At 37.1% G+C, this 20,950-nt stretch overlaps 3 protein-coding genes across 3 annotated transcripts; 1 reads left to right on the forward strand and 2 right to left on the reverse strand.

Moving 5' to 3' along the window:
• Window positions 1–1,641: 1,641 nt before the first annotated feature.
• On the reverse strand, window positions 1,642–3,376 carry LOC125274444 (retinal cone rhodopsin-sensitive cGMP 3',5'-cyclic phosphodiesterase subunit gamma-like). Its single transcript, XM_048200862.1, has 3 exons — window positions 3,226–3,376; window positions 2,216–2,369; window positions 1,642–2,108 (listed from the first exon to the last, which is right to left on the reverse strand). Exons 2-3 carry the CDS (start codon window positions 2,355–2,357, stop codon window positions 2,032–2,034), a joined length of 219 nt encoding a protein of 72 aa, XP_048056819.1. The 5' UTR covers window positions 2,358–2,369; window positions 3,226–3,376; the 3' UTR covers window positions 1,642–2,031.
• Window positions 3,377–6,785: 3,409 nt separating this feature from the next.
• LOC125274445 (retinal cone rhodopsin-sensitive cGMP 3',5'-cyclic phosphodiesterase subunit gamma-like) lies at window positions 6,786–8,775 on the reverse strand. The gene is made up of 3 exons (XM_048200863.1): window positions 8,414–8,775; window positions 7,402–7,555; window positions 6,786–7,294 (listed from the first exon to the last, which is right to left on the reverse strand). The coding sequence occupies exons 2-3, from the start codon at window positions 7,541–7,543 to the stop codon at window positions 7,218–7,220; spliced, it is 219 nt and encodes a 72-aa protein (XP_048056820.1). The 5' UTR covers window positions 7,544–7,555; window positions 8,414–8,775; the 3' UTR covers window positions 6,786–7,217.
• Window positions 8,776–13,165: 4,390 nt separating this feature from the next.
• LOC125274446 (endoplasmic reticulum resident protein 27) lies at window positions 13,166–19,040 on the forward strand. The gene is made up of 7 exons (XM_048200864.1): window positions 13,166–13,292; window positions 14,657–14,742; window positions 15,094–15,231; window positions 16,413–16,529; window positions 17,101–17,226; window positions 17,827–18,024; window positions 18,935–19,040. Exons 1-7 carry the CDS (start codon window positions 13,235–13,237, stop codon window positions 18,977–18,979), a joined length of 768 nt encoding a protein of 255 aa, XP_048056821.1. The 5' UTR covers window positions 13,166–13,234; the 3' UTR covers window positions 18,980–19,040.
• The last annotated feature ends 1,910 nt before the right edge of the window (window positions 19,041–20,950 follow it).

Below are 20,950 nucleotides of genomic sequence, written 5' to 3' on the forward strand. Positions count from 1 at the left end.
ACTTTTTGGTTTTCGTTAAGCCAGCTTGGGCATTTCGAGTGAACTGTTAGCTGTCATTCTGTACTTGCTGTACATCAACACAAAACCATCAATGATTGACATTTTAATGTTGGATTTATATTTTAATGCAGTTATTACACTTAACTAATTTGCAAATAAACAGTTTTATTTATTGCAATAAAGACGAAGCAAATGGGTTTCAAGATGTAGGAAATACAACATTTAATAAAAAACACATTAATTACCACTATAACTAGTAGTTGGGGAAGCAGAGCATTTTGGCTCATATTAGCCATTTCCTGTTATATTTTTTTTGTTTCCAAGTTTCGCTTTTGAATAAATATTAAACATTACTTTATGAAGTACTCAAAGTCTCATTAAAAATAACTTTTCTTGTGAATAAATTACTTGGAAAGCTGCGCTCTCTCTTTATAATCACAGAAGCTGTCAAGCACAAGTGCAGCACAAGCTAAATGATTTTGGCACATGTGAAAACTCCCATTTTGTTCAATGAAGCTAACTAAAGTGTGCAATAATTCTTTCATTTACAGCAAGAGTGGGCAAACTTGTTCCCGGAGAGCCACTGCCCTGCATAGTTTAGCTCCAACCCTGCTAAAACGCACCTGCCTGTAGTTTTCTAGTAATCCTGAAGGCATTGATTAGCTGGTTCATGAAACCAGGAACAATGAGGGACATGTCTTTTTTATGTTGTCTTGGGTTTGAATAACTAAATTTACAGCTAGGTCTGACTATTTAGGTGACTATATTCTGATTATAAACAAAGTATTACACTTTTAATGCTGATAAAGCTACCTCAGGACATTGAAGATACCGACACACCAATAAGTGACATTTCACTGGAAGTTTTCCAGCTGGCTTATATTACTGTGGAAGTTCTTAAGAATGTTGTGTGCATAAGGTCTATTTCCCAAAAACAAAATGAAGCCCTGACCTGCATTTGTTCTTGTTCCAGAACCATTTTACTCTGATATATGGCACAATAGAGAAGAAACGACTAGCGCAACTTTCCTTTCATGACGATTTGATCATGTGATCATATATGAGGATTTGGCATTGCAGTCAGTACAAATTCCAGCAAAATTTGCATTTGGACCAAGCCTCAGTTCCAGAATCAAATCGGGTGCTTCTGAAATTAGTGACGGTATTTTTGTCTCGTCCTTTTCTGTATGGTTATCATCACTGTCAGTCGTTGCAATTTCGAGGCCTTCTAAACATTATTTATGCAGATAGTAGATTACAGAACTGAAAGAATAAGTTAAAAGTGTTTCAGTAATAGTGGTTTACTAATAAATGACATTTGGTGAGAAAAAATAATAAATAAAATGCTGCACATACAGTCATGTAGTAGGCTACAATTTTAGAAACTGTTCAGGCAACATTCTACAAAAAAGTATGCTTGGTAAATTTAAAGCCCTTCTAAAAGGTATTTATCTGAATTAATACCTTGGTATTTCTCAGTTTGTATTTTGTTAGTGTCAATGCCTAATATGACTTACATGACTTTTTCATTTTTAGAGGTTCGTATTTGAAGAAAGTGGAAATTAATGAACTCATTTCATAATGGACCCATTTTTAATGATTTTCTATCAGTTCTGAAGGAGAAAAGACTAATCACACAAATTTGGGAAATTAATTTTTTAATTGTGTTCTACTGGCAAATCGATGGTTTTAATTAATCATGATGAGTTGATTCTGACACAGACACAATCACATTTAGAGTTAAAAAAAAAAAATGTCGATTTGTACTTAGTTCCTGCATGATATTGAGGCTCTGAGATCAATTCCTCCTGCTAAGAGCTCCAGTGATGCAGTGAAGAAGAGCAGTAGAGAGTTACTGTGCCAGTCGTCCTTTTTCCCCCCAAATAAGTGCATTAATCATGTCAGATCCTCTTTGTGTGTTGGGCTGAGAGAATCTGCTTCTGGTTCAGTCTCATGTGAGTAACATTATGTGATCATCTTGGCAGATCAAAGATCTCCAGAAGAGAGAAGGAGGAAGGTTTGGTGGATGCACTACAAAATTCCATATTTTGCCAGATCACTGAGCTCCATGTCGCCAAAAGCTTCCCATGGGCAAACCACAGTGATGTCTGTTGGATAACCAGAGAAAGAAGGTGTTCAGGTTCATCGCTGCGTGTCATTCAAAACACTCAAACAATAGTTATGTCACAAAGGCAACTGAAATGTCACGCTTTACCTGTGCCGAGACCCTCCATCCCAGGGATGTCATCTCCGAAGCCTTTCTGGCCAGGTTTAGGAGCCTTGCTCTTGAAGGTGCGAGTGGTCCTCTGCTTGAACTTTGGTGGTCCTCTCTTCTCAACAGGTGCTGGGGCGTCCATTTCTCCCACTTACTGAAATATAAACATGTTTCCTTTAAAAAGTGTCTATATTGTCCCCTTTACTGATGTCCTCAACAGGTTAGCTGTTAGTCTTCTCATTTTGGGATTTTGTTCATGCTAATCTTCTAGTTACACAATGAGTAGGTTTATTTACCAACATCTGTTTGCCTTGTGAGATATACAGACAGTGTGAATGATAAGCTATTTACATAATCGTGCTAATCTCGTAGAGGAGATGCCCAGCGCTGTAATCCCATCACATTTATCCTAGCCTACTTCTGGAATCCAGGGAGAAATGTGTCAGAGCTTCTGTTTTTAGTCTGTTTTTGCCTAAATTGGCTTTTGCTGTAGAATGTCTACTGTACATTTCAGCTTCACCTAAAGACAGAAAAGTTTAAGTCTTTGAGGCTGTAAGCTGATTTCCACCATGGAATAATAAAAAGAAAAGGTACAGTTATGATCAGTATTTATCTCACAATTCTGACTTTTCCTCGCAAATCCAACTTTATATTCTGCATCAGAAACAAGCATCACCTGTAGTTTAATGTTGAAGTGTCCAGGTATGTCATTTTGACTCACATTCTGTTGTTCCTTCTTATTTATTTCCTCTCCATCACTAAATCTGTCTGTTCTTTTTCAGTCCACAAAAGTCTTTCTGTCTTTCTCTGTTTTATGTTTATGTTTGGTCTGTTTTGTGGTTTTCTCCTCATGAATGATTATCAATTTCTCTCCCTCCTTTAAGTAAATCATGTGTTGTATAAATTTACTACAGCCTGTCTGAGTAAAAATTTAATATCGTAGTATTTTACCTGACTGTCTCTCAGTGCATTGTGCTGTAAATGTGTCTCTGGTGAGGTGAATCTCTTACCGTGTACTGGAGTTTCTGGCTCTCCTGGTGGTTCTTCTTCACTTCTCTTCTGCTATGTCTTCAATTCAGCTCATGTCCAGTGTCTCTGCCATCCGGTTTTATAGCGCTCGACTAATCTTCTGATCCTCAAACACCTCCCACAGAAATAGAGGCATCAGGAGATTGACACATGGAGTATTTTAAGCACTTCAGCTGAGGACACGTGTCTGAAAACAGTCAGTTTATTTAGACCATCTGCATTTTGTCTCTTGTGAGTCTGACAGACACAGACATGAACACAAGATATGCTGAAAAATGATGAATGTGTGTTCAAACATCTTCTGTTTTTTCATGGTCATTAGTTGATTAATGAGGTTATGTTGATTTCATGTTTCTGATCTCAGGTCAGGCTATTTAAGTCTCTTCTCTAACCTGATCCTAAACATACGGTTATAGCTGAACTGTACTAAGATTAAGCAGCTCTAATCCACAATCCTGATTGGCTTTCCTGACAGTCATTAAGTTATTACTATATAATTAGCTGTCTGCTCATTAACATATACTGGAATGTTCTCATGTGTGTTTGTTTATCTGGTGCTGTGACACGTATTCAAACACATCTATAGCTGATGAGGAGCTCATACTTTTTAGATGGGATTTACAGTATATACAGCTAATGAGACTTTGTCTGCAGCTGGTATTTTCCCACTTCTGAAGTGGTAATAATGAGGTTTTTTTTGCATTCAAGTGATTTAAAACAATTGTTTTCAACAAGAATAATAATATAAAATGCAAAATGTTTTTTCATCTTGTCACCTTCAGTTATGAATCATGTAAAGGATTCAGCCAATATTTTCAATATAAAATGGCAGATCTGACATTTTTTTTATTTATTTATTTTTTTTATCATGGATATTGCTGTTAGTCGTTTAACTGGTCTAAACTTTTTGTCACCACATGTTTAGCTCACTGATGGTTGTGGCTCTGATTATGAGTTGTAATCCTGGTTTTTGCTCTGAAATGTGCATCTCTCTGTTTCTCCAGCTACGGTTTTTACTGCTATTATCCCAAATACAGCACTACCATCATGGTCTTCCTTTTTATGGAAAGGAATCACCACGCCAGAGTCTCCAGCAATTAAGGGTGATATGCTAGAATTTTCAAGGATGTCACGTTAGGGTTCCCAGTCATCAAGGAAGTTGCAAATGAGGTCGTTAAGGCAGTCCCTGTGTCATGGTTTGGTTTTGCCCTTGTTTCACGGTCCTGGCTCGCCATGATTTCATGGTCTGGACTCACCTTGACCCCAAGGGCTTACCATTGCCCCATGTTCCAAATCTAGTTCCCCTGCATGGGCCTGGCCCTCCATCAAGCCCCTGGACAGTACTCTCCTTGACTGTTGCGTGTGAAGCATCTGGAATCCGTTTCTTAAGCGGCGGGTTCTGTAATGAACTTATCACTTGTGTGTCTGAGTTTGAAACTTAAATGTTGAAAGATATTCTTGCCTTGTCATGCCTCGTTTCACCTTGTGTTTGCTCTCACTGCTTTATCTGTTACCATGATTACCCTTGTTTGTTTCCCCGACAACACGCCCCTCCCCCTTGTTACCTTGTTAGCTCTTCTGTGTATAAACAGGTCCTTGTTTCAGTCAGTGTTTGAGTTGCTCAATGTAAAGTTTGTTGCGTCATCTTGCCATGATGTTCATGCCTTGTCTGTTTAGCCAATGTATTAAGTCTAGTCTTCCTTGAAGTTAATATCTTTGCCTAGTCTGGATTTATGCTTCGTGTGCCTTGGATTACTCACTGCTTACTCTGGGTTTGTGTCATGCCTGTTTGTGGATTGCTTCATCATGTCTGGAACCAAGTTTGTTTGTTTATATCATTTTGTGTGGAATAAACTGTGTACACTGTTAAACAGTGCAGCCCTCATTACACAAAGCAATGTTTTAAACCAATAACTCCGGTCCAGGTCTCCACTGTGTTTCGTTAGAAATGCCCCATAATGAAATGTAACTTTCGGTTTGTGTTGGCAAACCCAACTATTGGGTTAAAAATGGTTTTAACCATGCCTTTTCCTTCTTTTTTTCTCATGCTGTAATTTTGTTGGTAAATCACGCATTTAGAAAGCCAATTCTGCTGTGTTATAGTTTTTCTGACATTTATACTATTAAAAAAAATATATACTATTATAACTATTAAAAAATAGTTACACTATTAAAATACTATTATATAAATATATAATAGTATACTATTAATTATAATATACTAATAAAAAAAAAAATTTATTTAGCTGTCAACGAAAATTAGTTTTAATTTTACCTAATTAGTTTTAATTTTACTTAATTGTTCTTAATGCCAATTTAATGTGTATTATTCCCTTTACATATTTATATACATTTTACAGTTTGTTTCCTTGATCTTTTATTTACATTAGCTATAGAAAACTGGCAGTGCAGGGCTGTGTTCACGAAGGAAGATGAAGAAGAAGAAGAAGAAGAGCTCAATATGAAAATTTAAGTTTAATCCAAACAGGCAGAAGGGCAGATACAACACAATGTATAATGACAGTGAACAGACAAAGAGCTGAACACAAACAGGAACTTATATACACAAAGGAGAATTAATTAATGAAGTGCAGCTGTGAAGATGATAGGTGTCCATGGTGATAGATGAATGTGCGCAGGTGAGGAACAGGAGGGATGCTGGGAAATGGAATGCTAGAGCTGGTGACTGTGACACTTGTATAAACCAATGTAATTATTATTTAAGTTTATGGAAATTTGGGTTTTTTTAAGAATGCACTGATAGGGGCCCCTTCACAAATTTTACTTAGGGCCCCCAGAAATGTAGGATCGGCACTGCCGATAAATGACCTATAGATTTAAAAGTTATGAAGTAAAATATCTAGCAACCACCAGACCACCTTCCGTATTCAACTAACGAAGAAAGTGTAAACTGGCGTTTTGTCAGAAAAAACTTTTTTCTGTAAGTTGAATAGGGAAGGCGTAGGACGTAGCATAAGCATTTTGAACTGTGAAAGTTTTACACTTTATTTGTAAGTAGAATCCGGAAGGCGGTCTGGTGGTAGCTAGATATTTTACTTCATAACTTGTTAAATATGTTTTTGTTTTTTTTACACAAACTCATCGCTTTGCTTCAGAAGGCCTTTGTTAACCCCCTGGAGCCGTGTGGATTACATGGAGGCACTTTTTTCAGCTCATAATCGTTGGTATCGCACACTGCCATTGTAAAGCTCAGATGCGTCAGTATATTTATTAATATATATCCGATTGTGTTCATCAGAGAGATGAAAGTCATTGAAATGTCTTGTTTATGGGTGTTATGGTTCATGTTTATGTCTCATGTTTTATTTTCAAGTTCATGCTATGATTTTTGCTTTGATTATGTTTGCCATGTGCTTATGTTTGTCATGTGATTCCCTTGTCCTCATGTGATTTTGCCATGTGCACAAGTCAAGTAATATGCATGCTAATAAGCAACTAGTTAATAGTGAGAATTGGACCCTAAACTAAAGTGTTACCAAGATTTTCTATAAGTTCTGAGAAAGAAAAAGCAGAATACAAATTTATGGGAAAATAAATTTTTATTTGAGTTCTACTGCCAAATCAATGGTTTTAATTAATCATGATGCGTTGATTCTGGTATGAACACAATCACATTTACAGTTAAAAAAATAAAGTCGATTTGTACATAGTTCTTTATTTTACCACAAGAGATAGGAGAGAGGCTGGAATTATATTGTGTTTCTGAGATCGATCCATCCTGCTAAGAGCTCCAATGATGCGGTGAAGAGCAGCAGAGAGTTACTGTGCCATTCGTCCTTCTCCCCAAACAAAAGTATAAGTCACGTCCCGTCTTCTTTGTGTGTTGGGCTGAGAGCATCTTCTGCTGGTTTAGTCTCGCTGTGCGTGGACAATTCTATAACCTTGTGTGATCATCTTGGCAGATCAGAGATCTCCAGAAGAGAGCAGGAGGAAGGTTGGAAGGGTGGATGCACTACAAAATTCCATATTTTGCCAGATCACTGAGCTCCATGTCGCCAAAAGCTTCCCATGGGCAAACCACAGTGATGTCTGTTGAAAAAACAGAGAAAGAAAGTGTTCAGGCTCATCAGTGCATGTCATTCAAAACCCTGAATCAATAGTTATGTCATGAAGGCAACTGAAATGTCACGCTTTACCTGTGCCGAGACCCTCCATCCCAGGGATGTCATCTCCAAAGCCTTTCTGGCCAGGTTTAGGAGCCTTGCTCTTGAAGGTGCGAGTGGTCCTCTGCTTGAACTTTGGTGGTCCTCTCTTCTCAACAGGTGCTGGGGCGTCCATTTCTCTCACTTACTGAAATATAAACATGTTTCCTTTAAAAAAGTGACTATATCGTCCCCTTTACTGATGTCCTCAACAGGTTAGCTGTTAGTCTTCTCATTTTGGGATTTTGTTCATGCTAATCTTCTAGTTACACAAAGAGTAGGTTTATTTACCAACATCTGTTTGCCTTGTGAGATATACAGACAGTGAATGATAAGCTCTTTACATAATCGTGCTAATCTCGTAGAGGAGATGCCCAGTGCTCTAATCCCATCACATTTATCCTAGCCTACTTCTGTAATCCAGGGAGAAATGTGTCAGAGCTTCTGTTTTTAGTCTGTTTTTGCTTAAATTGGCTTTTGCTGTAGAATGTCTACTGTACATTTCAGCTTCACCTAAAGACAGAAAAGTTTAAGTCTTTGAGGCTGTAAGCTGATTTCCACCATGGAATAATAAAAAGAAAAGGTACAGTTATGATCAGTATTTATCTCACAATTCTGACTTTTTTCCTTGTAAATCCAACTTTATATTCCGCATCAGAAACAAGCATCACCTGTAGTTTAATGTTGAAGTGTCCAGGTATGTCATTTTGACTCACATTCTGTTGTTCCTTCTTATTTATTTCCTCTCCATCACTAAATCTGTCTGTTCTTTATCAGTCCATGAAAGTCTTTCTATCTTTCTCTGTTTTATTTTTATGTTTGGTCTGTTTTGTGGTTTTCTCCTCATGAACGAACGTCAATCTTCTCTTCCTGTTCTCAGTAAATCATGTGTTGTGTAAATTTACTACAGCCTGTCTGAGTGAAAATGAAATACCATAGTACTTTACCTGACTGTTTCTAAGTGTATTGTGCTGTAAATGTGTCTCAGGTGAGGCGAATCTCTTACCGTGTGCTGGAATTTCTGGTTCTTCTGGTGGTTCTTCTTCGCTTCTCTTCTGCGATGTCTTCGTGTCCAGTGTTTCTGCCGGCTGCTTTTATAGCGCTCGACTAATCTTCTGATCCTCAAAAGCCTCCCACAGAAACAGATAGAGGGGTCAGGAGATTGACACATGGAGGATTTTAAGCACTTAAGGCTTTTCCAGCTGAGGACACGCATGTGAAAGCAGTCAGTTTATTTAAAACATCTACAGTTTGTCTCTCCTGTGAATCTAATATGCTAAAATATGATGAAGGGAAAATTCTATTAGCATTTTGCAAACTTTATGGGAATATTTCATTTTAATGTTCCCTGAATAACTTAGACTAACTAAAACTTTTAAGAAAAATGTTCCATGAATGATGCATAAATAGTGTTTTTGTGCTAATGTTTTCAGAACATTCATAAAGACCAGATAACTTTGAACAAACATTGCATAAACGTTAAGGAAATTACAAGGTTTGTTTATAACTTTGAGAGAACTTTGCCAGAAAGTTCTGAGAATGTTTCCTGTATACTGCATTGTTCATTTAATGCCATTTTTATTTTCCATATTAAATACTTCTTAAAATAATGAATCAAATGAACTGTAAGCAAATTTAAAAATCTAAAATCTAAAAATAAATCGGTATGTATTTTAATGCTGTGTCTATATCTTTAAATGACTAAATAGCATCAAATGCTTCTTGTCAACAAACTCAAACTCAGACTTCTTGTAAGTTTTTGTTGATTTCATGTTTCTGATCTCAGGTCAGAGTCTTTAAGTTTCTTCTCTAACCTGGGACTGCTGAGGTGTAAAGACTATTTCATCATTCACATTTGTTTTTAGCTTCGAGGAGCTAAAAAAAAAACAGCAGCTGTTATTCTGAGAAACACACACCTGATTTACCTGATCCTAAACATACGGTTATAGCTGAACTTTACTAATTAAAGATTAAGCAGCTCTAATCCACAGTCCCAATTGGCTGAGTCATTTAGGTTATTATATAATTAGCTCTCTGCTCATTAACATATACTGGAATGTTCTCATGTGTGTTTGTTTATCTGGTGCTGTGTCACGTATTCAAACACATCTATAGCTGATGAGGAGCTCATGCAGTTTAGATGAGATTTATATACAGCTAATGCCACTTCTGATGTTGTAATCATGAGTTTGTTGCATTCAAGTGTTTTGATTTTGGCAAAAATAGGAATCATAGAGGACAATTAGTCAATATCTAACTTTAATATGTAACATCATATTCATTGGAAACCATATATAAACATTCACCATGCCATTTGATTCTGGATTTAGTAATAAATGCTGTGTAAAATACAAACCCGATTCCAAAAAAGTTGGGACACTGTACAAATTGTGAATAAAAACAGAATGCAATGATGTGGAAGTTTCAAATTTCAATATTTTATTCAGAATACAACATAGATGACATATCAAATGTTTAAACTGAGAAAATGTATCATTTTAAGGGAAAAATAAGTTGATTTTAAATTTCATGGCATCAACACATCTCAAAAAAGTTGAGACAAGGCCATGTTTACCACTGTGTGGCATCCCCTCTTCTTTTTATAACAGTCTGCAAACGTCTGGGGACTGAGGAGACAAGTTGCTCAAGTTTAGGAATAGGAATGTTGTTGATAACAACTTGGGTTGTCCTTGTCCTCTTTAGTCCGGATGACATGGCGTCCCAGTTTTCCAAAAAGAACTTTAAATTTTGATTCGTCTGACCACAGAACAGTTTTCCACTTTGCCACAGTCCATTTTAAATGAGCCTTGGCCCAGAGAAAACGCCTGCGCTTCTGGATCATGTTTAGATATGGCTTCTTTTTTGACCTATAGAGTTTTAGCGAATGGCATGGTGGATTGTGTTCACCGACAATGTTTTCTGGAAGTATTCCTGAGCCCATGTTGTGATTTCCATTACAGTAGCATTCCTGTATGTGATGCAGTGCCGTCTAAGGGCCGAAGATCACGGGCATCCAGTATGGTTTTCCGGCCTTGACCCTTACGCACAGAGATTGTTCCAGATTCTCTGAATCTTTGGATGATATTATGCACTGTAGATGATGATAACTTCAAACTCTTTCCAATTTTGTCTCTGAGAAACTCCTTTCTGATATTGCTCCACTATTTTTTGCCGCAGCATTGGGGGAATTGGTGATCCTCTGCCCATCTTGACTTCTGAGAGACACTGCCACTCTGAGAGGCTCTTTTTATACCCAATCATGTTGCCAATTGACCTAAAAAATTGCAAATTGGTCCTCCAGCTGTTCCTTATATGTACTTTTAACTTTTCCGGCCTCTTATTGCTACCTGTCCCAACTTTTTTGGAATGTGTAGCACTCATGAAATCCAAAATGAGCCAATATTTGGCATGACATTTCAAAATGTCTCACTTTCAACATTTGATATGTTATCTATATTCTATTGTGAATAAAATATAAGTTTATGAGATTTGTAAATTATTGTATTCCTTTTTTATTCACAATTTGTACAGTGTCCCAACTTTTTTGGAATCGGGTTTGTGCATACAATATGCATCAAATGGTAATTTATATAGGTAATACTCAGGTATCAAAATGATCTCGGAGTTTCCCAGTCATAAATATGACTTGAGAGGCTGTTCGTGTCCGATAGCATGTGAAGGCAGCATGGGACTTTCATGAACATGAACATCTTCTAAGGTCTGATCTTTGTGGCAAATCTAGAAATAGACATCGCTGTCATGATTTCACATCTCTCCAGAAACTGAATATGATGCTGCACTGACCTCTGACCTCTGGGTTAAATGTTGCATAAGTTGTGTCTGTGTGAAAACAGTTCCTTTATAACTCTGAGCTGAGCATTAGCTCTATTTTAAATCCTGACTCTGTAGATCCTGTGGTGAGAACAGACTGCAGCTCTTAATCTATCCTGATGTGAACCTGTTTAACTAGATCAGGGGGTGTTGTAACACCAGTTTATCCAATTACAAATGAGCACATACACGACCCCCAGCCACCTGAGATGACAGCAGAAGATGATGTGACAAAATGTTTTGCTAACATTTCCATTAAGTTTATTTCTGAATGTTCTCTGAAAATGTCAAAACATCCAGATTTTTAAATGTTTTTTCTTGGTTACGTGAACGTTAAGGGAGCATTCCATTTCATCATTCTTCAAACATTATGGGAACGTTACTTTTGAATGTTCTCTGAACGTTCTGAAACAAGCAGTAACATTTAAAAAGCATTAGATGAACATCCAACTAAAACATTTCAGAAAAGAATCAATGTATAAGTAACAATTTTGTGCTAACGTTTTGAGAACATTATTAAAGACCAGATAACTCTGAACAAATGTTCTATTAACGTTACTAGAAGAACGTTTGTTCGTAACTTTGAAAGAACTTTGTCAGAACGTTCTCTGTTAGCTGGGAATATAATTTCATATCTTGATCATGTTAATGAATGTTAGAAGTGAATCAGATGTAGAAATGTCAGCCGACAGCGAGGTAAAACACATTCACATGTTCTTCTGCTGGACACACAAAGACTGAACAAAACACACACTGTCTGGTGTGTTTTTAGAGTTGATAAACTGTTGTATGTATTTGCTTTATATCTGTTTGTTATTTCACAATAATCAACTGGGGTGGTGATGAGTGACAGCATAATAATTATTTTGAGCATATTTGCACATTTTATTTCCACAATAAATTCATGCACAACATTTCCACACAACAATGTCAATGTTTTATGACATTAGACAAGATTTCACCAAACAAGGAGTCTGTAGAGAATGTGCCTGACGGTGGTCTGGGATCAGTGCTGGTTTTATGATGTGTTGGATTTGGAGAGAGTCAGCAGACGTGTCCCCGTCTCACACCATCATCAGGTGTATTTCCACCTGTGGATTCACCTGGAAGCATCTCTCCATGTCACACGTGTGTCACAGATCTCATGACACCCGACTGACACAACACACACTCTCAACTACATCTCCAAATGTCTGTAGTGTATTTTATGATTATTCATAGAAAATAGGCACTTCATAATCTGAGTAAAAATATTTTGTAATTTTCTTTTGCTGGAATATATCTTCTGATTTTTTTTATTTTTTATTTATTTATTTATTTTTTTTGCTTATATATGTCCCAGGATTTAACATTTGTTTTTGCAAAACATTGGTAGATCAAAATGAATCTAAAATTGATGCAAGTATGAGGCTCTATTTAATTTTATTTATTTATTTATTTATTCTCTTTTTATTTCTTTTTATTATTTATTTATTTATTTATTATTTTGTGTTTGTTTTGACAATATAAGTAAGGTTGGTGTTGGATTTGTTTGTGGATCTCTGGTCATTTTTTTATTTTATTTTATGATAAAATATAGAAGAAAACATATATATTTCTTAAAAGCATTATGCACCCTTATATATAATTATATACAATTTCTTAATACATTTCTTAACATGACAAGCAAAGATCTTCTGATTTCCAGCTTTCTGTAAATCTCTTACTCGTTACCACTGACTGCATTTTACATTATTGTGTTTCAGTACAAAGGTTTTATTTTCAACATGAGTTTCATTCTGGAAGAAAACTAACATGTGTCTTCAGTGACACGTAATCTAAAGCATCTGACCGGCCCGTGAGCCGCACACCTGTCTGTTTCACACAGCTCCACCAATCAGCAGCAGCCCAGAGACGGTCATGTGACCAGCGGACGGACCCCCACATACAAGAGCGTAACGGGTGGGCTTCTTCTCTCTTTCTTTCTTCTCACAGTTTGTCCATATTTAGTGAAGTCATGATGTTTCTCATAGTTTTTTCTTTATTGACTGTGTGTGTGACCGCAGAAGATCAAGGTAAGCTTCAGAAGACTTTAAACTTCATTAAATGCCAAAATAATTCTCTATTGTCTTGCAAAAATTCTATGCATGAACTTCAAACTATGAAAATGTTTCTGTTAGATGCCTAAAGAAAGTTATGAACAAACATTTTTCCAGTAACGTTAATAGAACATTCAGAACATTCAAAAGTAACATTCCCACATTTGAAGAATTATAAAATGGAATGTTCCCTCAATGTTCATATAACCAAGAAAAGTGTTTTCAAAACTGGATGTTTTGAACATTCAGAAATAAATTTTTTATAACGTACAATTTCTTAGAACATATTTTGTTAGCTGGGTGCTTAAAGGATTAGTTCACTTCAGAATTAAAATTTCCTGATAATTTACTCTCCTCCATGTCATCCAAGATGTTCATGTCTTTCTTTCTTCAGTGGAAAAGAAATGAAGGTTTTTGAGGAAAACATTCCAGGATTTTTCTCCATATAGTGGACTTCACTGGGGTTCAACGGGTTGAAGGTCCAAATGTCAGTTTCAGTGCAGCTTCAAAGAGCTCTACATGATCCCAGACGAGGAATAAGAGTCTTATCTAGAGAAACCATCGCTCGTTTTCTAAAATAAATAAACATTATATACTTCTTAACCACAAATGCTCATCTTACACTGCTCTGTGATGCGCCACGCATTACGTAATCATGTTGGAAAGGTCACGTGTGACAAAGGTGGAAGTACTGATCCAGTGTTTACAAAGTGAATGTGCAAAGACTAAGTCAAACGACCTTTACAAAAAAACGTAAAACAATGATGACGGACGATTTTGAACTTGGAGGAGAAAATGAGATGAAGTTTTTCGCCCTGTTACGCGTGACCTTTCCAACATGATTACGTAATGCGTGGCGCATCACAGAGCAGTGTAAGACGAGCATTTGTGGTTAAGAAGTATATAATGTTTATTTATTTTAGAAAACGAGCGATGGTTTCTCTAGATAAGACCCTTATTCCTCGTCTGGGATCATGTAGAGCTCTTTGAAGCTGCACTGAAACTGACATTTGGACCTTCAACCCGTTGAACCCCAGTGAAGTCCACTATATGGAGAAAAATCCTGGAATGTTTTCCTCAAAAACCTTCATTTCTTTTCCACTGAAGAAAGAAAGACATGAACATCTTGGATGACATGGAGGAGAGTAAATCATCAGGAAATGTGAATTCTGAAGTGAACTAATCCTTTAATTGCTTTATCGGTGCAAAATGTAAACTATAATATCGCACAGCTTTAATCTGCTAAATGCGCTTTACATGAATTTTATTAATTTTAAAATTTAATGTATTGTGAAAAGTGCAATACCTGACTGGACTAATGTAGATGTGTTGATCTGCAGAAAGCGCCATCCTCAGACTGAAGGATGTTCCTGCGGCCGAGGCCTTCATCGACTCCGCTGAAGTGGCTGTCATCGGGTTCTTTGAGGTGAGTGTGTGTGATCAGTCAGTACGGCTGGACAAAATGAGAAAGTGAATTTCCCCGACGAGTCTCCACTGGTGTCCGGAAATGGCTGCTGTTGTGGAATCCCAGAATGCCGAGTCCTCTGGCCCAACTCTTTGTGCGGAGGAGGAACAGGAAATGTGGGAGCGTCTCTGTACTTGTGGGATTGGCACCTTCAGTGCTCCATAAACAGACACGGGTGCAGCTCAACGAGAGCCCACAAATCCAGCAAGAAAATATGAGCTGCAGTTCTCAGAATGAAGTTACAGTCGTTTTCGACTCATGTGTGATCAGTGTTCATGTCTGTGAGTCACATTCTCTCTGTTTTTCCATCAGACTGAAGCTGCTCTCGGATATAAAGATTTTTTGGCTGCCGCTAAACAGATGAAGGCACTTCCTGTTGCTCTGTGCAGTGAAAAGGAAGTTTGGGCCAAATATGGTATTGCCACTGACACCATCTCCATCTTCAGGAAGGTAAACACAGGGAATGTTCTCAAGGTTATGAACAAACGTTATTCCAGTAACATAATGTTCATTAAAAGTTATCTGGACTTTAATAATGTTCTCAAAATTTTAGCACAAAAATACTATTTATACATGATTTTTCTGATATGTTTTAGTTGGACGTTCATCTAACATTTTTTAAATGTTACTACTTGTTTCAGAACATTCAGAGAACATTCAAAAGTAACATTCCACAATGTTTGAAGAATGACAAAATAGAATGTTCCTTTAGTTTAAAGGGTTAGTTCATACAAAAATGAAAATAATGTCATTAATTACTCACCCTCATGCTGTTCCACACCCGTAAGACCTTCGTTCATCTTCGGAACACAAATTAAGATATTTTTGTTGAAATCCGATGGCTCAGTGAGGCCTGCATAGGGAGCAATGACATTTCCTCTCTCAAGATCCATTAATGTTCTAAAAACATATTTAAATCAGTTCATGTGAGTACAGTGGTTCAGTATTAATATTATAAAGCCACGAGAATATTTTTAGAATATAAAAACAAAATATATATTATATAGTGATGGCCGATTTCAAAACACTGCTTCAGGAAGCTTCGGAGCGTTATGAATCAGTGTGTCGAATCAGCGGTTCGGAGCGCCAAAGTCACGTGATTTCAGCTGTTTGGCGGTTTGACACGCGATCCGAATCATGATTCGACACAAAAGATTCATAACGCTCCGAAGCTTCCTGAAGCAGTGTTTTGAAATCGGCCATCACTATATAAGTCGTTATTTTGTTTTTTTGGTGCACCAAAAATATTCTCATGGCTTTATAATATTAATATTGAACCACTGTACTCACATGAACTGATTTAAATATGTTTTTAGTACATTAATGGATCTTGAGAGAGGAAATGTCATTGCTCCCTATGCAGGCCTCACTGAGCCATCGGATTTCATCAAAAATATCTTAATTTGTGTTCTGAAGATGAATGAAGGTCTTATGGGTGTGGAACGACATGAGGGTGAGTAATTAATGACAGAATTTTCATATTTGGGTGAACTAACCCTTTAATGTTCACAGTTCAGCTGGAAAACACCAACCACACGGCACACATTTTTTTGATAAGTATGTATATGTAGCACATGGATGAATATGTCTTGATGTGTGTGTGTGTGTGTGTGTGTGTGTGTGTGTTACAGGCTGATCTTCATCAGGAGAACCTGAACCTGTCAGAGGCCAAGAAAGTTGATACTGATGGACTCGTACGCTTTATGACCATGAATAACGTTCGTTACGTCACAGAATACAGTCAAGCGGTACTGAACAAACAAACACCTCCACTTCTTCTCTCATCTCTTCTAGTGGCTTTGTAATGTTAATCTGATTATATATAATTCCGTTGTATAATAAAAATAATATTGTGCAATAAATAGTACAATGAAGATTAGGGCTGGGTGATATAGGCAAATGTATATCTTGATACAGTAAAACAATCTGTAAAATAATAAAATACAATACAAATATGTTGAATTAATCAATGCATATTTTCCACAGTTTTTAATTAAATGAAGAATAACAGAGTGCATATTCATTTATAGTCAAGTTTTGTTTTTCATTCTTCTATTTTTTTTTTTATAATTTCATATTTTTCAGTTGATCATTTTTATAAGGTTATTTCTGATATTGTAATGTCTGTGTACAGTAAATGCCTTCTATGTGCTGCATTCAGTTAAAGGAAACAATTGTAATGACTTAGCATATTATATTATATTTCATAATCGTGAATATATGCCAATATTCAGTGTTTCAAAGGAAGCAGAATCACAATCTGATTTCGTGTGTGTGTGTGTGTGTGTGTGTGTGTGTGTGTGTGTGCGTGTGTGTCAGTCTGCGGTGGGTCTGTTTCAGTCTGAGGTGAAGACGCACTTGCTGCTGTTGGCCGACAGAGGGCGCGCGGATTCTGACCCACTGCAGCAGCTCTTCAGAGATCTCGCGCCAAAATACACTGGCAAGGTAGTAAACAAGTGCTGACATGACAGGGGTCGTTTTTGCCAGATTGAACCGACGGAGAAAGTGTTAATTAAGGGGATAATGGGGTGAAGTCTCACTGTTTTACTCTCTAATGGGATTAAGAGCTTCTGAACTGATTACACAAGCGCTCCGCCCCACTGACCCTAATATTGTCCTAATATTCATGCCAGATCATTCTAGGCCCCTTCCAGAACTTTCAGGAATATTGGAAAGTGTATGAGACTTTTGAAGGTTAAAGACTGAAATCTTTTAATTTAAAGCAACAGACTGTTCGCCTACAGTACATTGTAAAGTGTAGGCTAGAAGATAATTAAGGCCTTCATTTTACAGTCTGAGTCTGGCACAAGAACAGTTGAGGATCTCAGTCTGGAACACCGACCATAAATTTACACAAAATTCATAAAACTGGAAACATGGAAATTAATATCTGAGTAGAAAACAGTATTGCTACAAAAAAACACAAAATTAACTGGTGAACCTCTTATTTTATTTAAAACAGGTTCGAGACTTACCAAAACTTGAGCTAGAGATCATCGTTTGTGATTTTAGTGCCGATTGTTGAATGTGTTTTGTGAAATGCAGATGTTGTTTGTGCTGGTAAATGGAAAAGAGAAATCAAACGCCCGCGTGCTGGAATACTTCGGGCTGAAGTCACGTGACATGCCACGGATCGGCATTTATGACGGCACCTTGGACAAGAAATGGCTCATGCCGGTGGGTGACATCACTTCTGAGCGTGTGCAGAACTTCTGTGATTCGTTCCTGGATGGAGAGCTGCAGGTGAGGCCTTATTTCATAAGATGTTATTAAAGGGTTAGTTCACCCAAAAATGAAAATGATGTCATTAATTACTCACCCTCATGCCGTTCCACACCCGTAAGACCTTCGTTCATCTTCAGAATACAAATTAAGATATTTTTGATGAAATCCGATGGCTCAGTGAGGCCTGCATAGCCAGCAATGACATTTCCTCTCTCAAGATCCATTAATGTACTAAAAACATATTTAAATCAGTTCATGTGAGTACAGTGGTTCAATATTAATATTATAAAGCCACGAGAATATTTTTGGTGCGCCAAAAAAACAAAATAACGACTTATTTAGTGATGGCGAGTTCAAAACACTGCTTCAGGAAGCTTCGGAGCGTTATGAATCTTTTGTGTTGAATCATGATTCGGAGCGTTATGAATCAGTGTATCGAATCATGATTCGGAGCGCCAAAGTCACGTGATTTCAGCAGTTTGGCAGTTTCACACGCGATCCGAATCATGATTCAACATAAAAAGATTCATAACGCTCCGAAGCTTCATGAAGCAGTGTTTTGAAATCGGCCATCACTATATAAGTCGTTATTTTTTTTATTTTTTTTGACGCACCAAAAATATTCCTGTGGCTTTATAATATTAATATTGAACCACTGTACTCACATGAACTGATTTAAATATGTTTTTAGTACATTAATGGATCTTGAGAGAGGAAATGTCATTGCTGGCTATGCAGGCCTCACTGAGCCATCGGATTTCATCAAAAATATCTTAATTTGTGTTCTGAAGATTAACAAAGGTCTTACGGGTGTGGAACGACATGAGCGTGAGTAATTAATGACATTATTTTCAGTTTTGGGTGAACTAACCCTTTAACACTGTAGAGCACATGAATGTACTGAGTGAGCTTATTTTCTTTCTAACAGAAGCAGAAAGAGGCTGAAACAGCTGAAGACAAGACTGAACTATAATAGGATCCTTCATTTCCGTCATTAAAAATGTTAAATGAAATACACTGGATCTTGTTTGGAGTTCATTATAGGATCTCAGTCACAGACAGACTGTTGTGTGCTGGTGTCATTTTCATCAGTGATTTTCAAACTCTGATAAACATCACGACATCCTGAGAACATTATTAAAGACCAGCGCTGCATTCGAACATGCCTACTTACATACTATATAGTAGACGAAAAACTTTGACTGAATTTATAGTGCCTACACCTACACTTGCTGTCTTGGATGTCAGTGTGCAAGACTGTCCCAGGTCTTAAAACGCCAAAGCTCACTAAACCCAGACTTTGGAGTGGTATTCGAGGCTAAGCGTATCCCATCATGCATTACGTTCAGGAATTTGTGTGCCCTGAAATCGCAAGATGTTGAGGAAAACATTCCACATAAAGGTAGTAAAACATAAAGTGTTGCACATTATTTATTGGTGCAAAGATGAGCATGTGTATTTTGCATAACATTTGCAACTGCTTTTTTATCAGTTAATTAGAAACACCACAATTACTAAATGGTGTCGCCTGTTACACAGGGACTACTGAACAGACATTCAGAAGTTTATTTTGAAAATTAAAAAATGAAGGCCTGTGTGTGACCCATTGGGTAATTAAAAGTTCTACACACACTTACAGTCTTCAGTTGAGCCAAATACAGGAACTATGTCAAGTGTAAAGACTGCAAGTGAGGGGATTTGGACAGACCCTATTCATAAAACAATATATAGGCGAAAATTACCCGGATGGCCTACTTCTTCTGGCGAGATTTTAAAGTGCGTATTCGATAGACACTTTACTATCCCATGAGGCCATGGGAGAGGATTTATGAATGGAAGTGAAGCGATGCAACTGACGGCGTAGGTCACATGACAATGACAACATGGCGGATGTTGTAGGCTACATAGGATACTATATAAAATGTGCTTTTTTTAATGATTGCAAAGTTTTAAACCAAATATACACCGTAAAATTTACTTAATTTTTCTTTCGCAAGTTTTTGCACACATATTTTTTTAAGTACATTTCAAATATGGAGTTAAGTAACTCTACTTAACTAAGTAAAATTAACAAAGACAATAAGTAATTTTAACTTGGACAGTAAAAGGTTGAGTAATTTCTACTCAGTAGAAGTTTATTTTGCAATACATTTCACTCAAACAATATAACACTTAAAGGTGCTAAAGAGGATGTTTTGTTTTATACATTTTTGCAATATTACTTGAAACTGTCTTTACTAACTGATAAAAGACTATTTATTAGGTGCACTGAAAGGAATAATATTAATATACATCATCTGTGCACGAGGTAGGGCCTTAAAAACATCAGCCAATTGTTTACGCGATCATCGCGTAAACGATTGGCCCTCTGGCTTGTCAATCACTGCCATGACGTTCCTTGTGAGAGACGAGCGCAGCTGCGCGCTCCAGTAACTTTCCACTCTACAGGCGCCGCATGCAATGTTTTTGTCAGGAGACAGGAGTAACAACTGCAGATTATGAGTTACCTGCGGTGAGTCCGACATAATGAATCCACTAACACGACACAGCGAATGCCGGTGGTAAACACTAGTGTTCCAATACTCGTGCACGAGTTTTGGGAGGCGTTCCCTCGAAATTCTTACGCATGCGCTCATTTCAAAAACTCAGTAACAGTCTTTGGTTTCTCAGTCGACGAAAAGATCCTCTTTAGCACCTTTAATTAAATTATGCTTTACTTCCAAACATCTAACTGGCCACTTCAGGGCCCTTCGGAATGAAGGATTTAAGGGTAAATAATACAATAGATTGATTCACAGTGGGAACAGGAGGTTAGGAGTTCGATTTTTACCTATAAATGTATATTGTAATATTTTTTACCTATAAATGTATGTAATATTTAAACGAGTTCGATTTGGTACATTATTATGGTCAAAACGACATTGTACTTAAACAAAAATACTTT

The sequence above is a fragment of the Megalobrama amblycephala genome, linkage group LG8 (assembly GCF_018812025.1).
Source record: "Megalobrama amblycephala isolate DHTTF-2021 linkage group LG8, ASM1881202v1, whole genome shotgun sequence".
Taxonomy (NCBI): domain Eukaryota; kingdom Metazoa; phylum Chordata; class Actinopteri; order Cypriniformes; family Xenocyprididae; genus Megalobrama; species Megalobrama amblycephala.